Here is a 25,423-nt window from a genome sequence, read left to right as displayed (position 1 = left end):
AGAAAGCTGTCAAGGTAGATATGAGCTGTTGTAAGGGGGGTCTGCTTACAGCAGGTACTTGGGAAGTACACACACTGGGTACGAGGTTTTAAACTGTTCTTTGAGGTCCTTCCCACTTGCTCATGGCCATGTGAACCCTATGCCTGACTTGAGGAGCACCCACATGGCCAGAGCGTGGCAGGGCTCCCTGTGGCTTGTGTGCAAAGTGTGCTTATTGAGTTAATGTGTAAGCAGGAAACAGCCTCATGTGCCAAGTGGTATATTAACTACCTGGGCTTCTCAGACTGATACTCTCTCTTCAGTTCTCCTGGACCCAGGACCTCAGCAGCCATGTCAAAGCCCCATAGTGATGTCGGGACTGCCTTCATTCAGACCCAGCAGCTGCACGCAGCCATGGCTGACACGTTCTTGGAGCACATGTGCCGCCTGGACATTGACTCGCCACCCATCACGGCCCGTAACACGGGCATCATCTGTACCATCGGTGAGTGGGTGTGCCCCTCAAAACGAGGGCCTCCTATGACAGTGATCTTTTCTCTCCTGAAAAGACAAAATAAATGTAGCAAACCTGGTTGCTGAGTGAGAGGCTACACAGATTCTTGTGGGAACTCAGGACATAGGAAGTTGCAGTAAGGAATTAGTATGCTCTGTTTTTGCTACTAAAGGCGAAATTTAGACGATGTCTTCCTTAGCACCTCTTTTAGGAGCACCTCAGAAATCTTAGGAAGATCTTTTTTTTTTTTAAGATTTAAAAAAATGTTTCAGTTTTGAGAGAAAGGGAGAGAGCAGTGGAGGGGCAGAGAGAGAAAGAAGACGACCAAGGATCCAAAGCCGGCTCTGCACTGACAACAGAGAGCCGATGCGGGGCTCAAACTCATGAACCATGAAATCATGATCTGAGCCGAAGTCGGATGCTTAACCGATTGAGCCACCCAGGTGCCCCTCTTGGGAAGACTTTTTTGACATGGCTCTGTGCAACCGCAGTTCTGTGGTTGGACATCTGGCTAGCCTTCAGGGAGAGCAGAGAGGGCTGGCCAAGTCTTACTTAGGCTTTCCTAGTTGGATAGGAGCCTGTAGAATTTGAAGGAAATAGGAAAAGTGACCCCTTAAATCAAGAAAGTGGGCAAACACAATAACAGCTATGTATATGCTTTTGAAAGAATTTTGAGCTTTTTGCAGGAGGGAAATTTAGGGACAAAGAATATCCAGAGTTCTTCAAACTCAAGTGTTATTCCTACTTTGAATAACACTTAGGCTTTAAAATTTTTTTCACTAGGTCCGGCTTCCCGATCTGTGGAGATATTGAAAGAGATGATTAAGTCTGGAATGAATGTGGCTCGTCTGAACTTCTCTCATGGAACTCATGAGGTGAGCCTCAGCTGGACAGTTTGGCCACTGGGAGAGCATGTAGGCAATTGGGTGGGAGTGCAGTGTTCATTTAACCACAGTGGATCAGGCAAGAGAGAATCTGGGGTTTACAGCCAATAGGGAGATCGTCTTCACTAGCCTATCCCTACTCTTCCTTTCCCCATCTCCTGCTATCTCAACTGGCCAAGTCTCCTTCCACAAAGAAGATTCGTTTTGTTATTGGCCGTGGTTATCCCACACACCTGTGTTCACAAGAGTATGGAAGGTTTGGGGTGCCTGACTGGCTCAGTCAGAGGAACATGCGACTCTTGATCTTGGGGTTGTGGGTTTGGGCCCCAAGTTGGGTATAAAGATTGCTGGGAAAAATAAACTTAAAAAAAAGTGTGGAAGGGTTCTACTGGAAAACCTTGTAAGCCATTAGGTATCGTGGCCACAGTGCTTGACACCTCCTTACCCTTGGGTTTCTGTAACAGTTCATATTGAGGTGATGAGACAAAAGGTCACCCTGCAGATTGAATTCTGGCCTAGGTTAGATCAAGATAACTGAGCAGGTACAGGAGAAGTCCTTATTGCAAGTTAAGGACTGAGTCTCATGCACTAACACTTCTTGGCATATAATACCCCCTTTCATCAACATTGTGTTCCTGGCCTGTGTCTTCCCAGGGGCTCTGGTACATTAAAATAAAGTCTGCACACTTCTCCAGCAGCGTGGTAGGAATGTATTTGTGCCGAGGTTGTTTATGAGCTGACTTGACCTGTGGACAGAGGCTTTACCTAGCTATTGGGAAGTGCTCCATTCCTGCCTGCTTCTGTTCCCAAACTCATTTTGAGGGAGGAATTGAGGTTCCCTGACATACAGTTCCTTTTAAAAACTATCAGCCTTACTCATAAGCCATGAGATTTCATACTGGCATTGGTACGAAAGTAATGGATGGGCCAAACTCCCCTCACTCTTCTGTTTAGAAAAAGGAAAATGCTACCCCGTAAGGGCAAGTGGTAAGGGGTTGCCCTCTGGCATTTGGAAGCTGGTGTTAAGTTTAGACTAAAAATAAAGCCTCAGGAAGTACAGTCCAAGAGGCGAATTTCTCCTTTCTGGAAATGTGAGACTCTCCATCGTGAGTTCCGTAGCCCGTGTTCCATAAACAGCCTATGGCCTGGCAGGCGGCCGGCTTCCAAATGTCATGGAGGCCTGACCAAGTTCAGAGGAACTGTGCTCAGCCGGCACTTTAGGCAGGTTAAGACAGGTCTGTGGTGACATTCTGTAATTTTCCGATGTCGGGGTCCTTGGCGGAAGTCCCTAGGAATTCCTGCAAGTGTTAGCTTAGCCCAAAGACAGAGCTAAAGATACCAGTGGGGATTGGTTCACTATTGATCCCTGCTCCTGGACCGTGCCAGGGTGTCCTCTGTGTAGCAGAAGAAGCAGAAATAGATTTTAAGAAGTTGACCTTTAACTAGGCTTGTGGCCTCTTCCATCCAGTAAAATAACACCACTGCAGCTCTGAAATGGCAAGGCTGCGTGCTGTCTACTGCACCTGCTGGACAGGGGCTGGCTCAGGGATTTTGGTCTTTTTAAACTACAAGACGCATTTGGAGATAACCTCTGCTTTGACTCTTATTCCTAAGTTAGAATTGGGACTTAAAAAAAACCCAGCAACAACAAAATACTCCCCAAGTGTCTCTAGTGGGTTTATTCTGCGGTTTTTGACCAGGATAAGGTTGTCTCTGGGATCAGGGTTTTGGCTCATCTGAAATTGTTCTAATATTATATATATTTATATAATTTAATATTACATAATGTAACATAAACAGTTTTAGTTTTGACTGCATGTCAAAGCTCTTACTTCACATGCAAGTTTGACTAGATGCTATAGCATGCTTTCCCAGCTCTTGACAGTTTTTAAGTACTCTTTTAACAGAACATTGAAATTGTTTTCTCTCCCTCTAACAGAGGGCCATCTACTATCTGCATCTTATCTTTTTGCCAGTCTCCCTAACCCCACTTGGTTAGCAGTTCACCTGGGCAAGATGTGTTCTTACTGAACATGTGGTCCCAGTGATACTGTCTTTTAAACAACCTAAATTTAGAATCTTCCACAAGGACAGTATTAACTGATGGACTTCTTTACCACTTGTTAACATCCAGCAAAACCACAGCCCTAGCGGAAGACTTCAGTACACCTTCCAGCAGTGTACCAAAAGATAACTCTAGATATATAAGACCTAATAATAGAAGACCTAATAATCTTATTGGTATGTATATAAATAGATGACTTTATGTCCACTCAAGACCAAAACACATATTTATTTAAAATGCTTAGGATTTTAAAATTTATTAGGCCACCAAAACCCACCCCTCAAGTTCCATAAAATGGAAATTATATAGGCCATATCCTCTGGCATATTTTTTTGTGGAAACTTTAAGTCTTAACACAGACTTAAATGTACTTACCAGAAAACAAAAGTCCTAATGAAAGTAAATGAAATAGTTAAAATACTAGTAACCAAATAATCTAAAAGGGGTGAAGGGAAAGCATTGATTTAAAAGCATAACTTCATGAAATAAAAACTAAATTTGACAAACCAAAACACCTCTGTAGCACAGAAACTTCTGGAAAACCTGGTCAAGAATCAGGATGCACACACACAAAAAAAAAAAGAGTAGGAGAAGGGAATATTTCCTATGTATTAGAAGAGAGTTTGAAAGTCATAAAAAGACTTCTTTAATTTCTATACATTGAGATGAACTTGACTCTTTTCCAAGAAAAGGTAATATCCAAGATGTAGAAAATATAAATAGATGAACAGCCTGAAGAAATTGAAAATGTGGCCATTAGCTCTAGCTCTGGTTCAGAACACCAGGCCTAAATGACTTTGATGACTTCCTTCTGACTGCCTTGAAGGAGCAGTTAGATCCTCTGTCACACTGTCCCAGAGCCTAGAGAAGTACAGAAGTCTTCCCAGTATGTTCTTTGAAATCAGCACACCCTGACAGTAAGATGAGCCAAGGACAGTACCCGAACCAGACAGGTTAGCACACGAGGCTTGTTCCCTTAGAGGCAGAAAGCACAAATAAAACTTCACAGCCAAATCCAGTTGTCTACTAAAAGAATGCCCTGCCTCATGACCAAACACAAAGTGCATATTGGATGAAATAGAATGGTCAATAGAAGATGATGGTAATGCTAGGTAACAATTATTAAGTAATTACTGTTGTTCATCTCTGTTCTAAATACTTCATGGATTCTTTTACGCCTCACATCAGCTCCGAGGGAAAGGGATTTGACTATATGAAACACACCCATTTCTTTGAAAAGTTATCTCTATATTCTATTCTCTATTGTTTTTATTGTGAGTCAGCAATAAAAAGAAATTTTTATAACTTAGGATAAGGGCCTCTGCCCCCAGAAAACAGCCATTGGTCCTCATTAGATAGCATAATTAGAAGCTGAAGATTTTCAGACACAAGCTTCTGGCAGCACTGTCCTTGTTCCGGCTCCCCTCCAGCCTCCTTGTGGGTGCTACTCTCCTGGACCGGGTGGCTGAAGGACAGGGCCTGCAAAGTGCTGAATTGGGTGCTTCTGTTATCAGCAGTGTCCTGTTGATTATACTAAGCACTTTTGACATCTTGGCTTTGAGTCTCCTTCTAGTCAGATGGTAGCAACAATTGGAAAAAAGAAAGGGCTTAGGGAAAAGATGGAAGCCAGGGCATTTAGTTCAGAGAGAGGCGTATTCCCAACTTTCCCTAGACTGCTCCAGAAAGTGATTGTAAAAACCAGGTCTGCTGGACCTTAGCAATGAGTTGTGTAGCTTGGCCATTGTAAGCTTAAGTAAGTAACTCTGGAGTTTGAATTGTACTTGGAATCAGTAGAGGAAAAAGCTCAGAATTGCCAAATCTATCAGAATCTGACACTGATTGCCGGACCAGCACTGTGCACACATAAGTGCAAGGTCTTTTATTTCAGTTGCCTGTTTTATTTGCCGAGGGAGAGTAATTCCTAGGTCCTAGAGAAAATAAGACACGCTTCTTTTTATGTTGAGATGTGTTTACACCATACCTGTAGTGGATTTTGGTGGCAGTGTTCTAAACTAAGATTTGCCCATGAGCGAGTTAGTGCTATGGAAGAAGTGGGCAGAAACCAAGGGGATTGAGATAAGGTTGAGGGTGCTCAGTGAATGGATGACACTGAGGCTAGCCAAAGAAGGCAGGGGTGTGGAACATCCAAGGCTTTTCCTTGAGGGATCAACTTCAGTTCTGGGGCTAGCTCCTCATGTGGGAGGACACCCATCATTCTCCTTCCTTACCCCCAGTACCATGCTGAGACCATCAAGAATGTGCGTGCAGCCACGGAAAGCTTTGCTTCTGACCCCATTCGTTACCGGCCAGTTGCTGTGGCCCTGGACACCAAAGGACCTGAGATCCGAACTGGGCTCATCAAGGGCGTAAGTATCACCGGGAGTGGGGACAGGGAAGGTACAGGGGGCGGTGGGCTCTGGAGGGCCATGTCTGTGCCCTGCTCGGAGGCCATGTTCCTTAGTTTAGATCTAGAAAGGAGAGTTCTATTCATCACTGTAAACGATGTTGATTTGATGTACTTTGCTAAGAAATGATACCAGAGAGGAAGCTTTTTTACTCTAAAAACCTAGTTCCAAGCCTCTCTTCATCCCTTTTCCCCTGTCATTAAATAGTGTGACTAAAACGTTGTAGGTTTTTCCTGGATGACTTCTTTGAGATAAGTTTGAGAAGAAGATCATTTATTCCCAAAGCCAGACGCTTTATTGTACTTCTGGCTGAGATTTGAGCGTTTTTCCCAGGAGGAAAGAACTTTTCTTTTCCTGCCATGAGGGCTGGACTCATGGCAGTAAACTGTTTTGTCTGTAGAGTGGCACCGCAGAGGTGGAGCTGAAGAAAGGAGCCACTCTCAAGATCACCTTGGACAATGCCTACATGGAAAAATGTGATGAGAAGGTCCTGTGGCTGGACTACAAGAACATTTGCAAGGTGGTGGAAGTGGGCAGCAAGGTCTACGTGGACGATGGGCTTATCTCTCTGTTGGTGAAGGAGAAAGGTACTGGAGTCAGCATCTCGTTGTCTAAAACCATCTCCCATTCTTTAAATTTCCTTTAACACAAGAAACATGGGAAGTTTGTTTGGCTGACAGCAAGATTAAGTCTATTCTCAGGAATTCCTCTTTTTTTTTTCCTAAGGTATTTATTTTGTGAGAGAGAGCAAGTGGGGGAGGGGCAGACAGACAGAACCCAAGCAGGCTCCATGCTGTCAGAGCCCGATGCAGGGCTTGAACTCACAAACCATGAGATCATCACCACCTGAGCCAAAGTTGGACGCTTAATCGGCTGAGCCACCCAGGTTCCTCTATAATTCCTTATGTTGTTTTTTAAAACAGACTTCAGGGGCGCCTGGGTGGCGCAGTCGGTTAAGCCTCCGACTTCAGCCAGGTCACGATCTCACGGTCCGTGAGTTCGAGCCCCGCGTCGGGCTCTGGGCTGATGGCTCGGAGCCTGGAGCCTGTTTCCGATTCTGTGTCTCCCTCTCTCTCTGCCCCTCCCCCGTTCATGCTCTGTCTCTCTCTGTCCCAAAAATAAATAAAAAGTTGAAAAAAAAAAAAATTTTAAAACAGACTTCAACTTAATCGTGCTTTTAGGAGATACGAGAGTTTTTTTTTAATCCATCCTCACTGTTAAAAAGCCTTTCTGCTTTCTGTCTTCCGTCAATATGATATGTGCAGGACTCTAGTATACTTGGGGATGATAGGTGATATTTAAGTGTCCGGCACTGGTCCTAAGCATTTTACACGATAATTTGTGTAAATTTTAAAACGGTCTTACGAGTATCAGATACTATTATCCCTATATAACAGGTGAGGAAACTGAGGCACAGAGAGGTTAGTTGACTTGCCCAAGAGTATACAATTAGTGAGGTGGTATTTGACTTCTGGACATAGGGCTCCAGTGCCCACAATGTACTGCTTTCAGTTCGCTATACTGGGGAGAGCCTGCTTCCTGTTGAGGGTGTTGTGCCCCCATTGCTCTGCCCCTCCCCCCCCCCCACTCTGTTTTACACAGGTGCTGACTTCCTGGTGACAGAGGTGGAGAATGGTGGCTCCCTGGGGAGCAAGAAGGGTGTGAACCTTCCTGGGGCTGCTGTGGACTTGCCTGCTGTGTCAGAAAAGGACATCCAGGATCTGAAATTTGGGGTAGAGCAGGATGTAGATATGGTGTTTGCATCTTTCATCCGCAAGGCATCTGATGTCCATGAAGTTAGAAAGGTCCTGGGAGAAAAAGGAAAGAACATCAAGATAATCAGCAAAATCGAGAATCATGAGGGAGTTCGGAGGTCAGTGCCGGGGCGGGCCCCCCGCACTTTCCAAAAAGGCTATATCCTGTGAATATCCAGTTCCCAAACCTGGTGACCAGCCTATCAGAATGCAGACTCCCTAGCTTAGGCCAGACCCATGGAGTCCCTCTTAAGCGGGGAGAATGAAAGGCATTGGTTATTTTTATTCATGCATGTATGTATACAGTCTCTACACCCAGCTTGGGGCTCCAACCCACAACCCTGAGACCAAGAGTCGCACGGCTCTTCGGACTGAGTCCAAAGGTGCCCGAAGGCATTGGTATTTAAAAAAAAAAATACATATATATCTTCCCAGGTGATGGGCATGCTGGTGCTTCCCAGTGGTGATTGATACTGTTCCACAGTCCCAGGGACCAGCGTTGGGAGTGGACAGGGTCACTGCTCACAGGTCGAGGGCCATTATGCTGTCCTCCTAATAAGGAGCACTACCTATGTTTGCCAGAATAAGGGGATATTGCCCCCCCACCCCCCCACCTACACCACCATTTTTTCACAACAGAAGGAAGATAGCAGGCCCTTAGGAAGGGGCCCTTTTTAGCCCCTCACTTGGGAGGCATGTGGAAGCTCGTGGTGTCCTTATCTTCGCTTAGAAAGCAGCTGGCCTGATGTTTGGGCTCTGGAATGTTACCAGCTTCCTGGAGGAAAGCATGTGCCTCTCCAGGTGTATTAGATGGTCCCAGCTCCATTTCACCACCTCCCCAGTATTCCCCAGGTTGAGCCGAGTGGGTATGACCAGCTCCGTGACCTCTCTTCCTCTCCAGCTCCCTGCTAGGAACATAAGCTGGCACAGCTAAAACCCCAGACCTACTTGTGTGGATTAGGCATGTACTTGGGGAGGGTGGGTGGAGCAGCCCCGCCCACTGTTTGACCTTGCCATCCTTAACTTTGCATAGACGTCCTTTGTACTGGGATCCGGCCATCCTGATGAGCCATGGGTGCTCGCTGACCCTGGCCACAGACCAGGCAGAGCCACAGCTATTCTTGCCTTCAGCACGTTGGGAGGGGGCCACCTCAAGGAGCAGCCCTTCTGGCCAAGGACCTTTATGTCGTGAGCAGTCAGTTGGCCTCGGGTTCTCTTTCTGCCTTGGAAGTGCTAGCTAGAGTGGAGACGGTAGAGAGATGCCTTAAGAGGGGGCCTTGAGGTGCAGATGGAGAGGAAATGAGCCTACAGGGCTTTGGAGGAAACCTTGCTCTCCTCCCTGCCCCTTCAGTGAAGTTCTCATGCTAGTGCTGAAGAAGCCAGGGCAAGTGTTAGCCTACTTTGGGGGGCGGCTAAGGTAGCTGGAACACCCCGTCGCATCTTTATACTCGTGATGAGGTCATAGAACCCAGGAGAACTTCCTGTGTGCAGTAATTAATGCAGTTGTGGCCTTGTTCCATGTAACCTCTCTCTCTTCCTAACCTCTCTGTCAGGTTTGATGAAATCCTGGAAGCCAGCGATGGGATCATGGTGGCTCGTGGTGATCTAGGCATTGAGATTCCTGCAGAGAAGGTCTTCCTTGCTCAGAAGATGATGATTGGGAGGTGCAACCGAGCTGGGAAGCCTGTCATCTGTGCGACGCAGGCATGTGCCTCTCCCTGCACTCATACGCTTACGGGGAGGCCACCTGGGCTCTCCCCAGGGCCTGCCCCATGTCTCTCAAACACACACACACCCTTCCTTCCCCTCATGTGCAGACACGTATCCAGGGGGTTAGCTGGTAGACCTTCATCTCTGAAGGCTGCCGAGGCTGCATCTCACTCATGCCCTGTCCCCCTCCCAGATGCTGGAGAGCATGATCAAGAAGCCCCGTCCCACCAGGGCTGAGGGCAGTGATGTGGCCAATGCAGTCTTGGATGGAGCCGACTGTATCATGCTTTCTGGAGAGACCGCCAAAGGGGACTACCCCCTGGAGGCTGTTCGCATGCAGCACCTGGTGAGTTTTCGAGTCTCCCCATCTCCGCGGGCTCAGGCCGGGCCCAGGGTGGAGGCAAGCTCTGGTACAGAGTGACACCTTTTAGGCGTCTGGGCCCTCAGTCTTTGATGATCCTCTATAAGTCACAATAAGAGTGAGGTGTGTGCTGGGGAGAGGGGTATGTTGGGTTTTTTCCTCCTCTGCCTTCCCTGCTCACACTCCCTCCTCTTTGCTCTGGAGGCGTCCTCCATTAGAGCGCACTTCACTTCTGGCTTCAAGGCTGTGAGTCCATCCCTTGGTTCAAGTACTAAGATTACTTGTAGTTTTCCTCTGGACAGCCCGAAGGACCCCTGAGTATCTCTGTCCCATTCTGGAAAAAGCCATAGGCTCCTGTTCTCAGCCGATCTGTTTGGGGTCCATTTGATTCCCCACCTGTTCCACATCAGGTGCCACCCCCTCCCCACCCCCGGGGCCCCGGGTGTGCTTGGGGGTGGTGACCGAGCTCTCCTTGCATGGCGCCTGCAGCCGGGCCTGCTTTGCTGAGCTGCTGCACATGTCTCAGGCTAAAATGTGGGGTTTAGTGACTGGCAGCAGGTCCACAAATAGAGGCAGGAGGAGGGCTGGGCCTGCTGGGCCTGCATCGAGCATCCGGAGGAGTCCTGGATGCGGCTCTTCTTTGAGCTAGCTCTTCAAGGCTCTTTGGCTCGGCCGTGACCCGCTGCTGGGCTGCTTCTCCGTTCCTCTGCCTTGTCTGGTCCAGCTCTAGACTTGCTCAAGAGTCCGCCCAGGCTTCAGTTACCAGGGCTCCTCAGGCCAGGGAGAACTGAGTGCTGTAGGTTCACTTTCTCAACAACAGCCCCACGTCAGTGCTCATGATGTGTGTGGAGCTCAGCGAACTTGCCTCTAATTCTGAAGTGGGTTTTTTTTTTAACCTTCCTGTCAGCAAAGGATCCTCATGCCCTTTGTGTGACACACCCTCCCCTGCACCAAATTTAAGCAACACCCCCTCCAAAAAACCTTCCTTTCCTCCTTTCCTGTGTGTGTAGTTATTAGGTAGTACAGATTGATGGAGTCTTCATATCCTCTGTGTGATAGATGTCAGCCCAGCTGATAGATGAGGATTACATGATGATAAAGCCTCAGTTTGTATCCAGATCTGCTGTCTCCAGAGCCAGTGTTCTCCTGCATTGCAGTGCTTTATCTAGCAGGAGATAAAGCCATGTCTCCATTAGGGGCCTGTATTGGGGGCAGAGGCTAAAAATCAGGCTCTGGCCTCTGAATTCCAGTTCTGCTTTTCCATACCCCCAGTCTTCCCTGTGAACAGACAGACACCTTAGAGGGAACCACAGGGCTTGGATGGCACTGCTCAGAAGATGAGTTATGGGGTCTGGGCTAGGTGGTGCAGGCTTCTCCTTTCCATGTCCTCAGTTAACACTGGCTAATAGCTTCTTGCAGCTGCTCACTGCTTTCTCTTGTGTCTGAGGCAATGAATGACCCATGACTAAGGGCTAGGCAGTACCAGGTATGGTTCTGTTTCCTGTTCATGTCTCCTCGTCTTTGGGCTGCATGCACCCAATTCTCAGAGAAATAAAACCTGTAACCTAGTAAATCCTGCCACATGCCTGCTTATACATACTGTCCAATTAATGAGATGTTATTACTGATTCTCCCCTCCCACATCATTCTCTAAGATGCTGCTGGTTGCATTATAATCTTCTGAAGCTTAAATTTTCTAATTTTTGATGTTATCTGAGCAGGTGGTCTGTGAATAACTGAATGGCTTTCTCATAACTGTGGTAATCCTTATGTGTTAATAATCAAATGTCATCTTAAACTTACCTGTGTGCTTCCACAGGCCATCTGTCTCTTCACATGGCTGTTCAGTGTGACCCTCACAAATCTGCCATTTCTCCACCTTCGTGCTTGGAACACGGTGAAGCTGTGTGGCTTTGGCTCTGTCTGACCCCAGCTTTCCCACGGTGTTCAGCATGCAGGGCATTTGGAAAGGCTCATAGCAGCAGCCCTGTGCCTGAAGCCAAGCAAATGCTCCGTGTGTGCATGGAAGCCCATGGAGGAGCCTTGTGGTAACCAGACAGCCATGTGAGGAGGGAGGGCCTGTTTCTTCCCATAAGCTGTGTCATGAGGCAGCATGGTCAAGTCCTGCCAGGGAGTGGCGTTGGCCTAGCCTGGGCATGTTTCTGTGCCGAGGTGCTAGAGCCTGCCGCCATGTTGTCTCTCTCTACCCCCACGCCCACTGAACAAATCCTTCCAGAATGGAAGAACCGATTTTTCCTCTCTTGGAGGGGAAGCAGCAGCAATTGGTGCTAGAAATTCTCCACCCATCCCTGAGCAGTTGGGCTTTCATCATGCTGCCTCTTGGCGTCTGCCTGAAGGACAGATTTAGCCAATTAACCTAAGGTTACCTTCCTCTGATTAATTCCCCATTCTGTCTTTCCATGTGTTGTCTCTCGTTTTTTTCCCTCCTCCTTCCCTCTTCCTTGCCTCTCCTCCCCTCCTAAACCTTACAGATAGCTCGTGAGGCTGAGGCAGCCATGTTCCACCGCAAGCTGTTTGAAGAACTTGTGCGAGGCTCAAGCCACTCCACAGACCTCATGGAAGCCATGGCCATGGGCAGCGTGGAGGCTTCTTATAAGTGTTTAGCAGCAGCTTTGATAGTTCTGACGGAGTCTGGCAGGTAGGGCCCCAAGGGCAGGTAACTCTGTAGGATAACCAGCCTCTCGCTCCAGCCGATCTGGAAGACCGCTAGGGCCCAGCCCTCTTCTCGTCTGCAGGAAGCCAGCCAGGGAGGTCAGGGCAGGGCAGGATCAAAGGGTCCTTTGGCTCAGTAGGCACAGTGGATGTCACAGGCACCTGGTGAAGGACTAGTTCCTGTGAGTCTTGATGTCACTCGGCTCAGCATCTCTAGTAGTTGGGCTCCTCTTGGCCATGCATCCAGGGACACGTTCCTCACCAGCTGTCTGTGCGACTCTTCCTCACCCTCTCCCGTTGTGACACAGCTCTGACAAAGCTCTGTCCCCCTCTCGTCCCTCTGGACGGATGTTGCTCCCCTAGATTGCCCGTGAGGCAGAGGCTGCCATCTACCACTTGCAATTATTTGAGGAACTCCGCCGCCTGGCGCCCATTACCAGCGACCCCACCGAAGCCGCCGCCGTGGGCGCCGTGGAGGCCTCGTTCAAGTGCTGCAGTGGGGCCATAATCGTCCTCACCAAGTCTGGCAGGTAGGAGGTGGTGGCGGTGCCCTGGGGATGCCCTGCTCGGGGACACCTCTCTTGGGTGTCCTGAGAGCAGCGCATTGAACAGGGCTCAGATGGCACTGAGCCAAGGTAAGACCCCTCTGCCTGCCACCAGGGCCCAGAGGATTCCAGGCAGCCCTAAGTGGCGTTGGATCATTTGGATCCAAAGCAAGTTTACCTCCTCCAGAGAAACCAGAGACTTAATCATAGAACTACAGATAGACCAACTACAAGTGGTTCTTTCATATCTAAAAGCTGATCTTTTAAAAAAGTAGATGGCCATTTTGTTCATTCCAATTACTGTATACTCTTTAAAAGGTCAGTTTGGAAAATTAGTGCTGTTCGCTGACATGCTGTTTGGTTGGTGCACCTGTCCCTGTCGGTCTTTGAGCCCCAAAGGCAAATGGGTTCAGCACCAGGAAAGGTCACCGTGATGTCTTGCTGGCTCTCTGGTGCCGTGCAGCCCTGAAGAGGCCTGTGTTTGGCCTTGGCCTTGGGATCTTTTCCTAGTCCGGGAGATTGAATTAGCCTGTGTCACTGCCCCAGTCTGGGAGTGTGCTCCCCATCCCTGACCCTAGGGCCACGAGGGTTTTTTGGGGGGGGGGGGGCAGGGGAGCAGATCAGGCGGTCTCCGTGCACTGAGGAGTGGCAGGTGGGGTTTTCTGTAGAAGCAGGACATGAGATCTGTGCAGACTCCCTCGGCAGAGGGCTTGGGATAAACAGCACCAACCATTAGGGTTGACCTTTGTGAAAAGGTCCATCCTTTGCTATTTGGCTATTTTTAGCTCCAGTCTTCTGGGATTTCACCCTTACTAGTCCCGACTTCAGCACTTGCTCCTCTGAAAGCCTTGTATGGGGGCCAGGTCTTTAGCAGGGCATTCTCTGCTGTGACATGGCTTAAATTTCCTGGACACCTGTTGAGTGTCCTTACAGTTTGCCCTCTGAGGCCCAGTGCCTCCTGCAAGCAGGCCCACCTCAACTCCTGAGAGACATCTGCAACCCAAGTGTGCAGTGTCCGTGTTCCAGGAAGCACCTGGTCCCAGGGCTCAGGGGGCCCCCCAACCCTCCATAGCCTTCACAGGCAGACCCACTGGCACTAACCTTCCCATCTCTTGGTCTTGCCTCCTGGGTAACACCCAGATTTCTAAGCCTTGCTTACATACTCAGGGTTGGCTCTAGAGCCCAGTTGCTGGGACTGTTTCAGGGACTTGGGGGCCATGTGGGCTGGGGAAAGGGCACAGCAGTAGGGAAGGCTTATGTTGCAGAGTCCCAGGGGGGATGGTGGGCTCTGCTCCTGTTCTTTGCAGATGTCAAGAGTCAGGTGCTATTCACATGCTGCTTGGCTTATAGCTGTTGTTGGCAGCGAGAGGGAATGGGTGCTGGTGAGGTTGGGCAGGGCTGTATCTGTGCCAGAATGGAAAAGTTCAGAGGAGGGGGTTCTGCCAGCTATGGGGCATTCGGGTGATAGGGTGAGACTGACCATGCTGGGCTGGTATGGCCCTGGGGCCCGAGGAAGGCAAGTGGGTAGCAAAGCTAGAGATGTCGTAGTAGAAGAAGCGTAGTACATGCTGTGGAAGATACAGGATGAGGGTCTGCCCCGGCTTTGGGAGCAGATGCTAAAATGGTAGGGTCACAGGCTGGCAATAGTGAGTTGGATTAGAGGGTGAGCTGTTGCTGAAGGCTCTCCAGGGCTTCCTGGGAGGCTCCCGGAACACTGTTTAATGGTCTCTCTTGCCCGTCCATCATCCTGTCTCAGGTCTGCTCACCAGGTGGCCAGATACCGCCCCCGCGCCCCCATCATTGCTGTGACTCGGAATCACCAGACTGCCCGCCAGGCCCACCTGTACCGCGGCATCTTCCCTGTGGTGTGTAAGGACCCAGTGCAGGAGGCCTGGGCTGAGGATGTGGACCTCCGGGTGAACTTGGCCATGAATGTTGGTGCGTGGCTGGGAGCAAGGGCTAGAGCTTGGAGGGGTGGGGAGGATGCTTGAGCGCTGGTGTCCCTGGGATCCTACAGAAAGGGGAACATGCTGACCTTAGGGTGTGCAAGAGCCCTAGCTGTCTTCTTGGGAATGTTTTCTGAACCCTCCATCCCATTCCCTCAAGTTCTGGGCTGAGCCCAGGAGGGAAGAGGAGCCTTTTGAGTTTTGGGGCTCAGTTGCCCACTGCCTCTCACTGTCTTCCAGCGTGGGGCCCAAAGCAAAGGATCCTGGATAGGGTTGTCTGCTCTTTGGCATCTGCTTATTACTGAGGGCTAAAAAAAAATTAGAGCTCAAACACTGCTGGGTGTCATACACACAGATTATGTACTCATGACCTTTGTCCCTGATAAAAGTAAGATGTCAATGGATGAGCGGAAGCAACTAGCTCTGACTTTGGGGAAGGCTCTCCACCCTCTAGAGTATAAAATGAGTGATGTCCAAAGGTCCCTGCCAACTCTCTTTGATTGATAAGGAAATATCTGGGCCTCCCTCATGCATCCCCTTTGCCTGGGCTGTGATGCTTGCGCCACCTTGTGGTGTAAGGAAGTAATGGTGAGCCAGCCCTGCTTGCTCCCTCCGGCTGTGGGGCAGTCAACCAGGTGCACATCTGCCTGGCTTGGCTTTTACTCACCAACCTTTCTTCTCTTCCTTTAGGCAAGGCCCGAGGCTTCTTCAAGAAGGGAGATGTGGTCATTGTGCTGACCGGGTGGCGCCCTGGCTCCGGCTTCACCAATACCATGCGTGTAGTGCCTGTGCCATGACAGGCCCCAAGAGCCCCTTCTCCAGCCCCGTCCCATCCCCTTCCCCCAACCCATCCATTAGGCCAGCAATGCTTGTAGTGCTCACTTGGGGGTTGTAGTGTGGCACTGGTGGGCTGGGATACTAGGGAAGAAGATTAATGCCTCTGAAACCTGACTTTTTTTAAGACCCTGTTCCGGTGAGGTAACCCAGAGCTGGGTTGCACATCATGTGACCCCCCCCAAGCCAGGGATGAAGGGAGATTGCAGGACTGGAAGCCCCAGAGCTTAACAGAGGGCAACCGCTCCTGCATCTCCTTTTTGTGTATTCCATTCAGTTCCTATAGAAAATGGATACCCAGACAACTCCCACCCCTGGCCTGGCATTGAGAGACCGCCAGCAAGAGTTGTGGCATAGGGCAGTGGTTCCAGTTTAAGGAGACTGGCCCGGGCCCTTCCTTGCTCCCCCATCCCCCTCAGGCTCCCCTTGTCGTGCATTGTGCACTTGTGTTCCTACACTCCACTCAGCTGTTGCAGGCAAACACGCCCCCCACCCTCCATTTTCCCCACTACTGCAGCCACCTCCCAGCCTATTGCTATAGAGCCTACCTGTCAATAAACAACAGCTGAAGTACCGGTTTCCTCTCTTTTCTGATGGGTGGGGGGGGGGGGGGAAGTGTGTGTGTGTGGTGGTGAACCCTGTCCTCTGAGGGTGAAAATGGTAAGGGCCTTGCGCCCTGATGGTTGCTCCTGTGTGATGACCCAGGTCACCTGCCATCTTCTCTGCAGGATGCAGAGGTGCCGGGAAGGCAATAGCTGTCGAGGATACAGGTTACCCCTTATCCTCAGGCACCCTGAGGAAGTGGTGGTAGCTGGGTTTCTAAAAACTGCAGCTGAGGACATTTTATTGGCTTATTTGGACCAAAGAGGAGAGGGCAGCAACAAGGGCCCCTCCCTCCTGCTCTGGTGGGTAAACTGAGTGATGTGGCCATTCCCCTGCACCTCCCCTTATGTCTTGTGCAGCAGAGGCCTCTAATGTAAGGGTACTATAGGAAGACACCAGCTACGGCTCCCAGTTTCCAGAATATTTACCTCTGGGTTCCCTTTGTCCCCTTCTGTTTGCCAATGTCTTACCCCCTTGACAAAGCACCGAGGGGTGGAGACGGGTTTGGAAATGGGACTGAATCTTACCCCTCCAGACCACTTCTAAGAACTAAGCCCTACCTAGTGGGAGGAGGGAAGGGTGCTGCAGGCCAGGTAAGATGGAATAGGGCTTTGGCCCCATTCCCAAGGCCCAGGTAACTGTCACATCGCCCCACTCTGTCTTGCTTCCCCACTTGATTTCTGGCCATCTTCAGTCCCTCCGTAGGACCCAACTCTGGGAAAAGCATGAAAGCTCCCTGACTGCCCGACTATGCCGTTCAAACAGTTCAAAATACCTCGTTCCCTACTCCTGTCCCTTAGCTGCTGTGGGGAGACGCTGAAACCTGCCCTGGAGCTCAGAGTCGGGAGGGTTTGGAGGAGGTCGGGAGGAGGTTGCAGAGGGCACCGAGCTCCGAGACGGGTAGGGCTGAAGAGGACGAGCCTGGAGGGGACCCAAGGCCTGCGCTCTGAGGAGCAGAAGGTGCAAACCGAGGCCTGGCCACCGAGACTTGCCGGTCGGGAAGTGGGAGCCTTAGAATCTGCGCAAAGCTCGCGGCGTTCAGGAGGGAGTAACGGCCAATGGGCGGGGCGGTCCCGCCCAACAGCCAATGGGCGGGCGGAGGCGGGCCCTCGGGGCGGAGGCGGGCAGGCAGGCGCCGGATCTGGCCGCGCGGTCCCCGGCGCTCGCTGGAGGCGCCGCGATGACCGCTCTGAGACGGGGTGAGGCCGCCGAGGCGGGCAGGTAAGGGGCTGCGGCCAGCGTGCTGGGCTCGGGGCTCCGGGGACCGCCGCGAGGGAACGCTTCCCCGCGGGGCGAAGCGGCCGTGGGGAGCCCCTGCGCCTGGGTGCCTTCTTCCCGCGGGGCAGGCACTTCCCGGCCACCGGAATTTGGGCTCCGCTCCCGAGCTGCGCTGCGCGGGCCCGGGCGCCTCCGGGGGGCTGCGAGGTGTTGGCTAGGGGACAGATGGCCCTGCTGTCTGCGCTCCGTGATGAGCGAAGTCCCGGATGAGCGAAGTCCCGGCGGCATCAGGATGGTGGAAGGCACCCTCCTTGGGACGCCTCTTACCGCGTCTCCGACACCGTAGCTATTCATTCATTCGTGTGTTCGTTTATTCATTTACTCATTCATTCATTCCCCAGCCAGATCGATTCCCTAGTCCTGACTGCCCCTCACCCAAAGTCTGGTGCTTCCCTGCTGGCCCTCGGAGGGGTCAGCCTCTCTCCTTTCCCAGCCTGGTCTGCAATTGTAATGGCCCGAGGCGGCCCAGGCGGCAGCGTGGAGCTGTCCCAGCACGACTCGGCCGCACCCGTGCGCCAGGCGCGCTGGGGCCGGTCTCTTAGCCTGCAGATCTGATGCAAAGTCGCTTTGGGAGGAAGGAAAGTTCTTGCAGCTGGGGAAGGAGCAAGGAGGCTGGGCAGGCTGGGGATGGCGTTTCAGGTGACAGCAAGAATTGTGGCCTCTGCCCCTGGAGGTCTTGGGGTGCTGCGGGCTGAGATTATTTAGGGAAGACAGAAGCAGTGAATGAAGCTGTAAGTTCCTGCCCTTGCCCAGGCCCCAAGCCCCACAATCTGAGCTCTGGAGGACAGTCTGACTTCCCTGGCCAGCTAGCAATGGGGAAGGTAGGGTGAATGTGTGAATCCTGTGCCCACCCCACACAGATTTTTGGAACTGGCTGAATGCTTTGGGGCTCCCTCCGTCCTGTTTTCAGAGGTTGATGCGTCTCTACCCAGCTGTAATTTGCCCTTATTTGCTTTGCTGTCTCCCCTGTCCTCATGATTGTTTAAGGGTGCCCCATCCTTGCAGGGATCAGGTTCCTAGAGAATAAGAGAGCACCCTGACAACCTGTGATGTCTTTGTCCCATGTACACCTCTAGCTGGCTCTGAAGTCCAGCTTCTTTCAAAGATTTGTGGGGTTGCAGGGAGAGATGGAGTAGAGGGTGTCCCTCCCACCCTGCAGTGAGGGGCCAATATACCTCCCTCCACAGTCCTCTGATTATGGTGGCTAGAATCCAGTCCATGCTGATAGACACTCTTAGGTTTGAGGTTACAGTTCAACAAGGCCACATAAGCAGTGAGCATCTCTGGGGCAAATGGGCAGATCTCGGAGCAAAGCTGACAGACGCTGCCACTGAGCTTCAGGAGAGTTTCTGTTGGGACCAAATCCAAGTTCTTCCTGACTTGCCTTAGGGAGCAATTTCTGAATACCCTAGAGACAACAGCCTGGGCCCGATCCATGCCTTGATGTTACAGATTACTTTCAAGTTTCTGAACTTGGGCAAGTCCTCAAAAGGCTTAATGCAGACCAGAAAGACCTGTGTGCCAATTCATCCACCTAAGATAACCAACCTGAGGTTGAAAGTCAGCAGTACCTGAGACGGGTTGATGCCAACCATCCTCACTGAAGCTCTTCCCAGTGCCTACTTGGGTGGCTCCACCCCATCCTTAACCTGGTTAAGCTGTAGCTTTGGCCCCTGAATGCCATATTTATCAGACCAGCATGAAGACTCTTGCTCTGGGAATCAGAAGTGAGTTCTAAGCCTCACGCTGTTCCTATTTTGCTAATACTTGGGGAAAAGTCAGACCCCTTCTCTGGGTCTGCTTTGCTATCATCATAAGGTAAGGAGATTGGACTGTAGGCTCCCTGAGAGCCTTCTCTATGCTGTCATTCAGTGGTTCTGCTAATTAACCTCAATTTCCCCTCAATTTCCGGAGGTATGTTATGTCTTCACATAATTTCTTCTTTGCTATGACTACCTATGGAGCATGTGACTCTTGATCTCAGTCATGAGTTTAAGCCCCATGTTGGGCTTAGAACTTACTTAATAAACACACACACACACACACACACACACACACACACACACACACACACGCAAGAGCCCATGAAATAAAAAATGGTACAGCATTCCACTTTGTTGTCTCGTGTCTGAGTTTGGACACCAGAAAATAACTTGCTTTTCTCTTTTCTTAAAAAGTGAAAATAAGCCCTACAATTCTGCAGCCGTCTCTGGTGCAAGTGTAAGTTTGGCATGAAGTCAGGCTTGGCCACTGTGCTGCTATTCACCTGGGTTGCAGGGCATCAAACTGTCACCACCTGTTATCACCAACCTTTGAAGCTTTGATTAATCCCCCAAGTATTTACTAATATGGGAAAGGAAGGAGGAGGGGAGGGCAGAAGCCCCTGGGAATGGAGCTGCCTATATGATAAGAAGTAACTACGCCCCCTTCCCTGCATACCCCCCCCCCCCACACACACCCCAAGGAGTACCTACCTGCTACAGCACAGATTCCAGAAGGAACGCTTTTTTCCCTAAGAATATAAGCCTCTACAGGGTACACTGGTTCCTCCCTTCTCCCTACCACAGCTAAACATTTTTATTGGTTTAGAAATGCTTGGTCATAAATTAGGACTGGAATTTTAATAACCCATGGAGGTTAGGGCACCTGGGTGGTTCAGTTGGTTAAGCAGCCAACTCTTGATTTGGGCTCAGGTCATGATCTCACAGTTGGTGGGATTGAAACCCTGCATTGGGCTCTGTGCTGACAGCAAGGATCCTGCTTGGGATTCTGTCTTTCCTTCTCTCCCTGCCTCTCCCATGCTCGCTCTTTCTCAAAATAAATAAATAAATAAACCCTAAAAAAATCCTATTAATAACCCACGGAGGTTATTAATATACTCTTCAAGTCCTAGTCCTAAAAGAGTGTTTCCTTGTGGGCTACCTGGGTGGCTCAGTCAGTTGAGCGTTCAACTCTTGATTTCCGCTCAGATCATGGCTCAGGTCATGATCCCAGGGTTGTGGGATCCAGCCCCGCATCGAGCTCCTAGCTGAGCATGGACCCTGCTTAGGATTCTCTCTTTCTGCTCTTCCTCCCCACTCACACACTCACTCTCTCTCTCCCTCTCTCTCTCTCTCTCTCTCTCTCTCTCTCTCTCTCTCAAAGAAATAAAATGAAAACAAAACAAAACAGTGTTCCCTAATATCCACTGGAAAATCACATAGTGAATTTTTAATTTAATTTTATATTTTGTATTTTGTGGGGTTTTTTGATATAATTTATTGTCAAATCGGCTTATATATAATACCCAGTGCTCATCCCAACAAGTGCCCTCCTCAATTCCCAACACCCACTTTCCCCTCTCCTCTACCCTCCATCAACCCTCAGTTTGTTCTCTGTATTTAAGAGTCTCTTATGATTTGCCACATAGTGAATTGTTTTTAACAGATGTCAATTTCTGGTTGGCACTATTTCTTTTTTTAATCTGAACTAAGAAGCACATAAAGAATTAGTTTAAATCAAACATGAATTTCTTTTCCTCCTAACTGGTTGACATGGCACATCAATGGTATATTAAATAATTGTCAGAATTGTTCTGTATGTCATTTCATTGGCATCCCTTTTGTCTCTGACTTAGGGTCGGAGCAGCAGTGTGGGTAGTATGCCTGAGCAAATAACTGTAACCAATTATACAGATTTTTTTTCTCTCTTCTGTAGAAAAAAGTTTAAATATTTCTACTATGTGTTAACATTAATTGGATTACTCAAAACCTGCCCATACCAACCCAGGCCACACAAAATGCTATTTAAAAATAGTTATATATATATATATATAGATAGATAGATAGATAGATAGATAGATATAATATATATAATATATATGTAATATTATATATATATATTATATATATATTAGGGATGCACCCATCACACAGCTTCAACAATTAACCAGGTTATGGGGCAACCTTATTTCATATATGCCTTTCCCCTCTCTCACTCCTAGATTATTTTGAAGCAAATCTAAGATATTATTTCATCTACAACTGTTTCAGTGTGTATCTATAAAAGATAAAGCCTTTAAAAAATATAACTATAGGGGCACCTGGGTGGCTCAGTGAACTGAGTGACTGACTCTTGATTTTGGCTCAGGTCATGATCTCACAATTTGTGAGATTGAGCCCCGTGTCTGGTTTTGTGCTGATAGTGTGAGGCCTGCTTGGGATTTTCTCTCTCTCTGTCTCAAAATAAATAAACTTAATATATATGAGTTATATATATATATATATATATATATATATATATATATATATTTTTTTTTTTTTTTTTTTTGAGAGAGAGAGAGAGAGAGGCAGAGGGAGAGAGAGAGAGAATCCCAAGCAGACTTCATGCTCAGTGAGGAGCCCGATGTGGGGCTCAATCCCATGACCCTGGGATCATGACCTGAGCCAAAATCAAGAGTTGGTCGCTCAACCAACTGAGCCACCCAGATGCCCCAGAGTCTATATTTTCAACACATTTTGGTGCTGATCAAACTAAAGTTACGTTGCCTATCATTTTGAAAATCATAGGCTACATTAAAAATGTAATAAAAGTGAAATGCTGTCTTTCCAGAAACATGTCCCTTTGTTCAGACACAACAATTTTGTCCCAAACCCCAGGAGTTCACAGACCCTCCCTGCAAGCCTTGCCTGGAATCCAGGACCCATTAGACTGTCACTGGGGCCCATAATGATGGAAGAAGACTTGGGAGGACTGGAAATAACCATTTGGCCCCATATAAATGTAGCAAGTAGGGACAGCTAATGGGTCTTGTAATATGAGACCCAGGAGAAGAGAGGTTAGGAGTGGTCATGGTCTAGTCTCTGCCCTGGTCACACTTACAGTGGAGATCTAGTTTTACCAAACTAAGATGACAAAGGTTTGTTCCTTGGTGAAGGATCACTTGTTAGAATGAGGACCATTTGGGTGTTGAAAAGAACTTTCCAGCAGAACTTTCTGCATGACACGCCTGATGGATGATATTCACATGTAGGTACACATTTTTAAATTCCTTGTGCCTGATTGCAACTTTACCTTTTTTTTTTTTTAATTTTTTTTAACATTTATTTATTTTTGAGACAGAGAGAGACAGAGCATGAACGGGGGAGGGGCAGAGAGAGAGGGAGACACAGAATCCGAAGCAGGCTCCAAGCTCTGAGCCATCAGCCCAGAGCCTGACGTGGGGCTTGAACCCACGGACCGCGAGATCGCGACCTGAGCTGAAGTCGGACGCTCAACCGACTGAGCCACCCAGGCGCCCCACCTTTTTTTTTTTACTCACTGGACTATTTATTTTCTTATACCCAGTTTCTTGATATGGGTAACACTGAATAGTTTTCTTTTTTCTTTTAAGTCATTCCCAGATATGTAGTCACTGTGATAGAATAATAGGAAGGGGCTGAGCCAAAGACCTGGATTCAAATCCTTTCTCCACTGCTGAATTACTACTGGTTCAGAGCCTCCCTGTCTTCATCCATCAGACAGAGGCATATCTGGCCCACTTCAAAGGTTCTCAGGCTGTGTAATGGCCTGAGACACAGTAGGTTCTCACCAAAAATTAGTTTCTCTGCAATGCTTCCAGCTTTGAGAATCTGAGACCACACCTCTGATGATCCAGTCCCAGCTTTGAGAAATCTTGGTCTGTTTTCCTTTTTAAAAAATGTTTTTAAAACATTTATTTATTTTTTTTTTAATTTTTTTTTTTAATTTTTTTTTTCAACGTTTATTCATTTCTGGGACAGACAGAGACACATGAATGGGGCAGGGGCAGAGAGAGAGGGAGACACAGAATCGGAAACAGGCTCCAGTCTCTGAGCCATCAGCCCAGAGCCCGACGCGGGGCTCGAACTCACGGACCGCGAGATCATGACCTGGCTGAAGTCGGATGCTTAACCGACTGCGCCACCCAGGCGCCCCAAAACATTTATTTATTTTTGAGACAGAGAGACAGCATGAACAGGGGAGGGTCAGAGAAAGAGGGAGACACAGAATCTGAAACAGGCTCCAGGCTCTGAGCTGTCAGCACAGAGCCCGATGCGGGGCTCGAACCCACAGACCGCGAGATCATGACCTGAGCCGAAGTCGGACGCTAAACCGACTGAGCCACCCAGGCGCCCCTCTGTTTTCCTTTTAAAGGTGCAAACTTTATTTTTCTGAAATGAACTTTATACTTGGTGATAATTGTAGATTTACATGGTCTCATGTACCTTTCACCAATTTCTTCCAGTGGTAACTTCCTGCATAACAAGAGCACCATAACACAAGCAGAAAATTGACATTGACAGAACCCATTGGCCTTATTCAGATTTCACCAGTTTTACATGCACTCGTGTGTGTGTGTGCGTTTAGTTTTGTGCAGTTTTATCACATGTGGGGATTTGGCAAAGTTCATTTTTAACATTTATTTATTTTTGAGAGAGACCGAGATAGTATGAGCGGGGGAGGGGTAGAGAGAGAGGGAGACACAGAATCTGAAGCAGGCTCCAGGCTCTGAGCTGTCAGCACAGGGCCTGACGTGGAACTTGAACCCACGAGCTGTGAGATCGTGACCTGAGCTGAAGTCGGACACTCAACCAACTGAGCCACCCAGGTGATCCTAATAAGTAAGTTTTTTAAAGTTTATTTATTTTGAGAGAGAGGGGGAGGGGGGAGGGGCAGAGAGAGAGGGAAAGAGAGAATCCCAAGCAGGTTCCATGCTGTCAGCGCAGAGCCCAACAGGGGGCTCAGTCTCACAAACTGAGATCATGACCTGAGTCAAAATTCAGAGACAGACATTTAACTAACTGAGCCTCCCAGGCACCCCAATAAATAAGTTTTAATAAATAACTGGATAAATATCATTTTAAGGGGTGCCTGGGTAGCTCAGTCAGTTAAATGTCTGACTCTTGGTTTTGGCTCAGGTCGTGCCCTCGTGGTTGGTGGGTTCAAGCAACAAGTCAGGCTCCAAGGTGACGGCACCGAGCCTGCCTGGGACTCTCTCTCTCTCCCTCTCTCTCCCTCTCTCTCTCTGCTCCTCCTTCCACTGGTGCGCTTGCACTTTCTCTCTCAAAATAAATAAATAAACTTAAAAAAAACAAACCATTTTAATTGTCACATAGCCTTCCATTCCATGAATAAACCACAATTTCTTCATGCCCTATTGTTTTTTTCCTCTAACTACACTTCATTGAACATTCTTATACATTTAAATTTGTGCCCAGTTATTTCCTAAGAGTAAATTGTTAGAGGTGGAGTTTATGGGTCTGACGGGTATCTACTTATAAATGTATGTACCTTTTCTTTTATTGGTGTAGAAAATATTTGGATGTTTAATCTCCTTGGAATTTATTTTTGTGAATTGTGTAAGATAGCCAATTGCCCCAATACCATTTATTGGACAATCCATTCTTCTCTTACTTACTTGAAATACCTTCTTTATCATGTACTAAATTCTTAGATACCCATAGATCATGTTCTGGACTCCCTGGTAGGACTCTCTGTTGGGATCTGTTAATCTTTCCTAAGCCAGTAAAAGCATGGTATTTTGATTGCTCTAGCTTTGTAGTTTCTTCTGACATCTGGTAAGGCAAGCCTTTGCATTAAATTTGAGATAAATTAGCTTCTTTAAAACTTTGAATCTTCCCACTCAAGAACATTTATTTGAGTCTTCTTTTTTTTCTTCATGTAAGTCTTCTTTTATGTCATTCAAAAAAAGTGTTGTTTTCTTCTCCTGGACTTTCTACATTTTAAAAGTTATTTTGGGGCACCTGGGTGGCTCAGTCAGTTAAGCATCAGACTTCAGCTCAGGTCATGATCTTGTGGTCAGTGGGTTCGAGCCCCACTTCGGGCTCTGTGCTGACAGCTCAGAGCCTGACG

At 48.6% G+C, this 25,423-nt stretch overlaps 2 protein-coding genes across 16 annotated transcripts in view; both read left to right on the top strand.

Annotated features, from left to right (window-relative positions):
- The window catches only part of LOC121041945 (protein mono-ADP-ribosyltransferase PARP6), a 61,357-nt gene extending 45,112 nt beyond the window's left edge, over nucleotides 1-16,245 (top strand). For 9 of the 10 annotated variants that reach the window (XM_040493151.1, XM_040493152.1, XM_040493154.1 and 6 more), the window contains 10 exons: nucleotides 303-484; nucleotides 1,277-1,368; nucleotides 5,677-5,808; nucleotides 6,248-6,434; nucleotides 7,450-7,720; nucleotides 9,155-9,305; nucleotides 9,505-9,657; nucleotides 12,709-12,875; nucleotides 14,647-14,828; nucleotides 15,527-16,245. In XM_040493151.1, coding sequence (XP_040349085.1) covers nucleotides 303-484; nucleotides 1,277-1,368; nucleotides 5,677-5,808; nucleotides 6,248-6,434; nucleotides 7,450-7,720; nucleotides 9,155-9,305; nucleotides 9,505-9,657; nucleotides 12,709-12,875; nucleotides 14,647-14,828; nucleotides 15,527-15,633 — 1,624 coding nt within the window. In that variant the 3' untranslated portion in view covers nucleotides 15,634-16,245. Of the gene's footprint in view, nucleotides 1-302; nucleotides 485-1,276; nucleotides 1,369-5,676; nucleotides 5,809-6,247; nucleotides 6,435-7,449; nucleotides 7,721-9,154; nucleotides 9,306-9,504; nucleotides 9,658-12,164; nucleotides 12,332-12,708; nucleotides 12,876-14,646; nucleotides 14,829-15,526 lie in introns of all 10 variants that reach the window. The other variant, XM_040493153.1, reaches the window with a different exon arrangement.
- A 1,154-nt stretch (nucleotides 16,246-17,399) lies between these two features.
- Nucleotides 17,400-25,423, top strand: part of GRAMD2A (GRAM domain containing 2A) — a 36,543-nt gene continuing 28,519 nt past the window's right edge. For 4 of the 6 annotated variants that reach the window (XM_040493169.1, XM_040493168.1, XM_040493174.1 and 1 more), the window contains exon 1: nucleotides 17,409-17,494. Coding sequence is in view for 2 of the 6 variants with exons in the window: in XM_040493166.1 (XP_040349100.1) it covers nucleotides 17,454-17,494 (41 nt within the window). In the remaining 4 variants the exon portion in view is untranslated. Of the gene's footprint in view, nucleotides 17,495-25,423 lie in introns of all 6 variants that reach the window. The other 2 variants (XM_040493166.1, XM_040493167.1) reach the window with 1 other exon arrangement.

Source organism: Herpailurus yagouaroundi, unplaced genomic scaffold, assembly GCF_014898765.1.
Source record: "Herpailurus yagouaroundi ecotype Mexico unplaced genomic scaffold, PumYag 184, whole genome shotgun sequence".
NCBI lineage: Eukaryota > Metazoa > Chordata > Mammalia > Carnivora > Felidae > Herpailurus > Herpailurus yagouaroundi.
The sequence above is the reverse complement of the archived record's forward strand: the minus strand, read 5'-3'. Positions and strand labels throughout refer to the sequence as shown.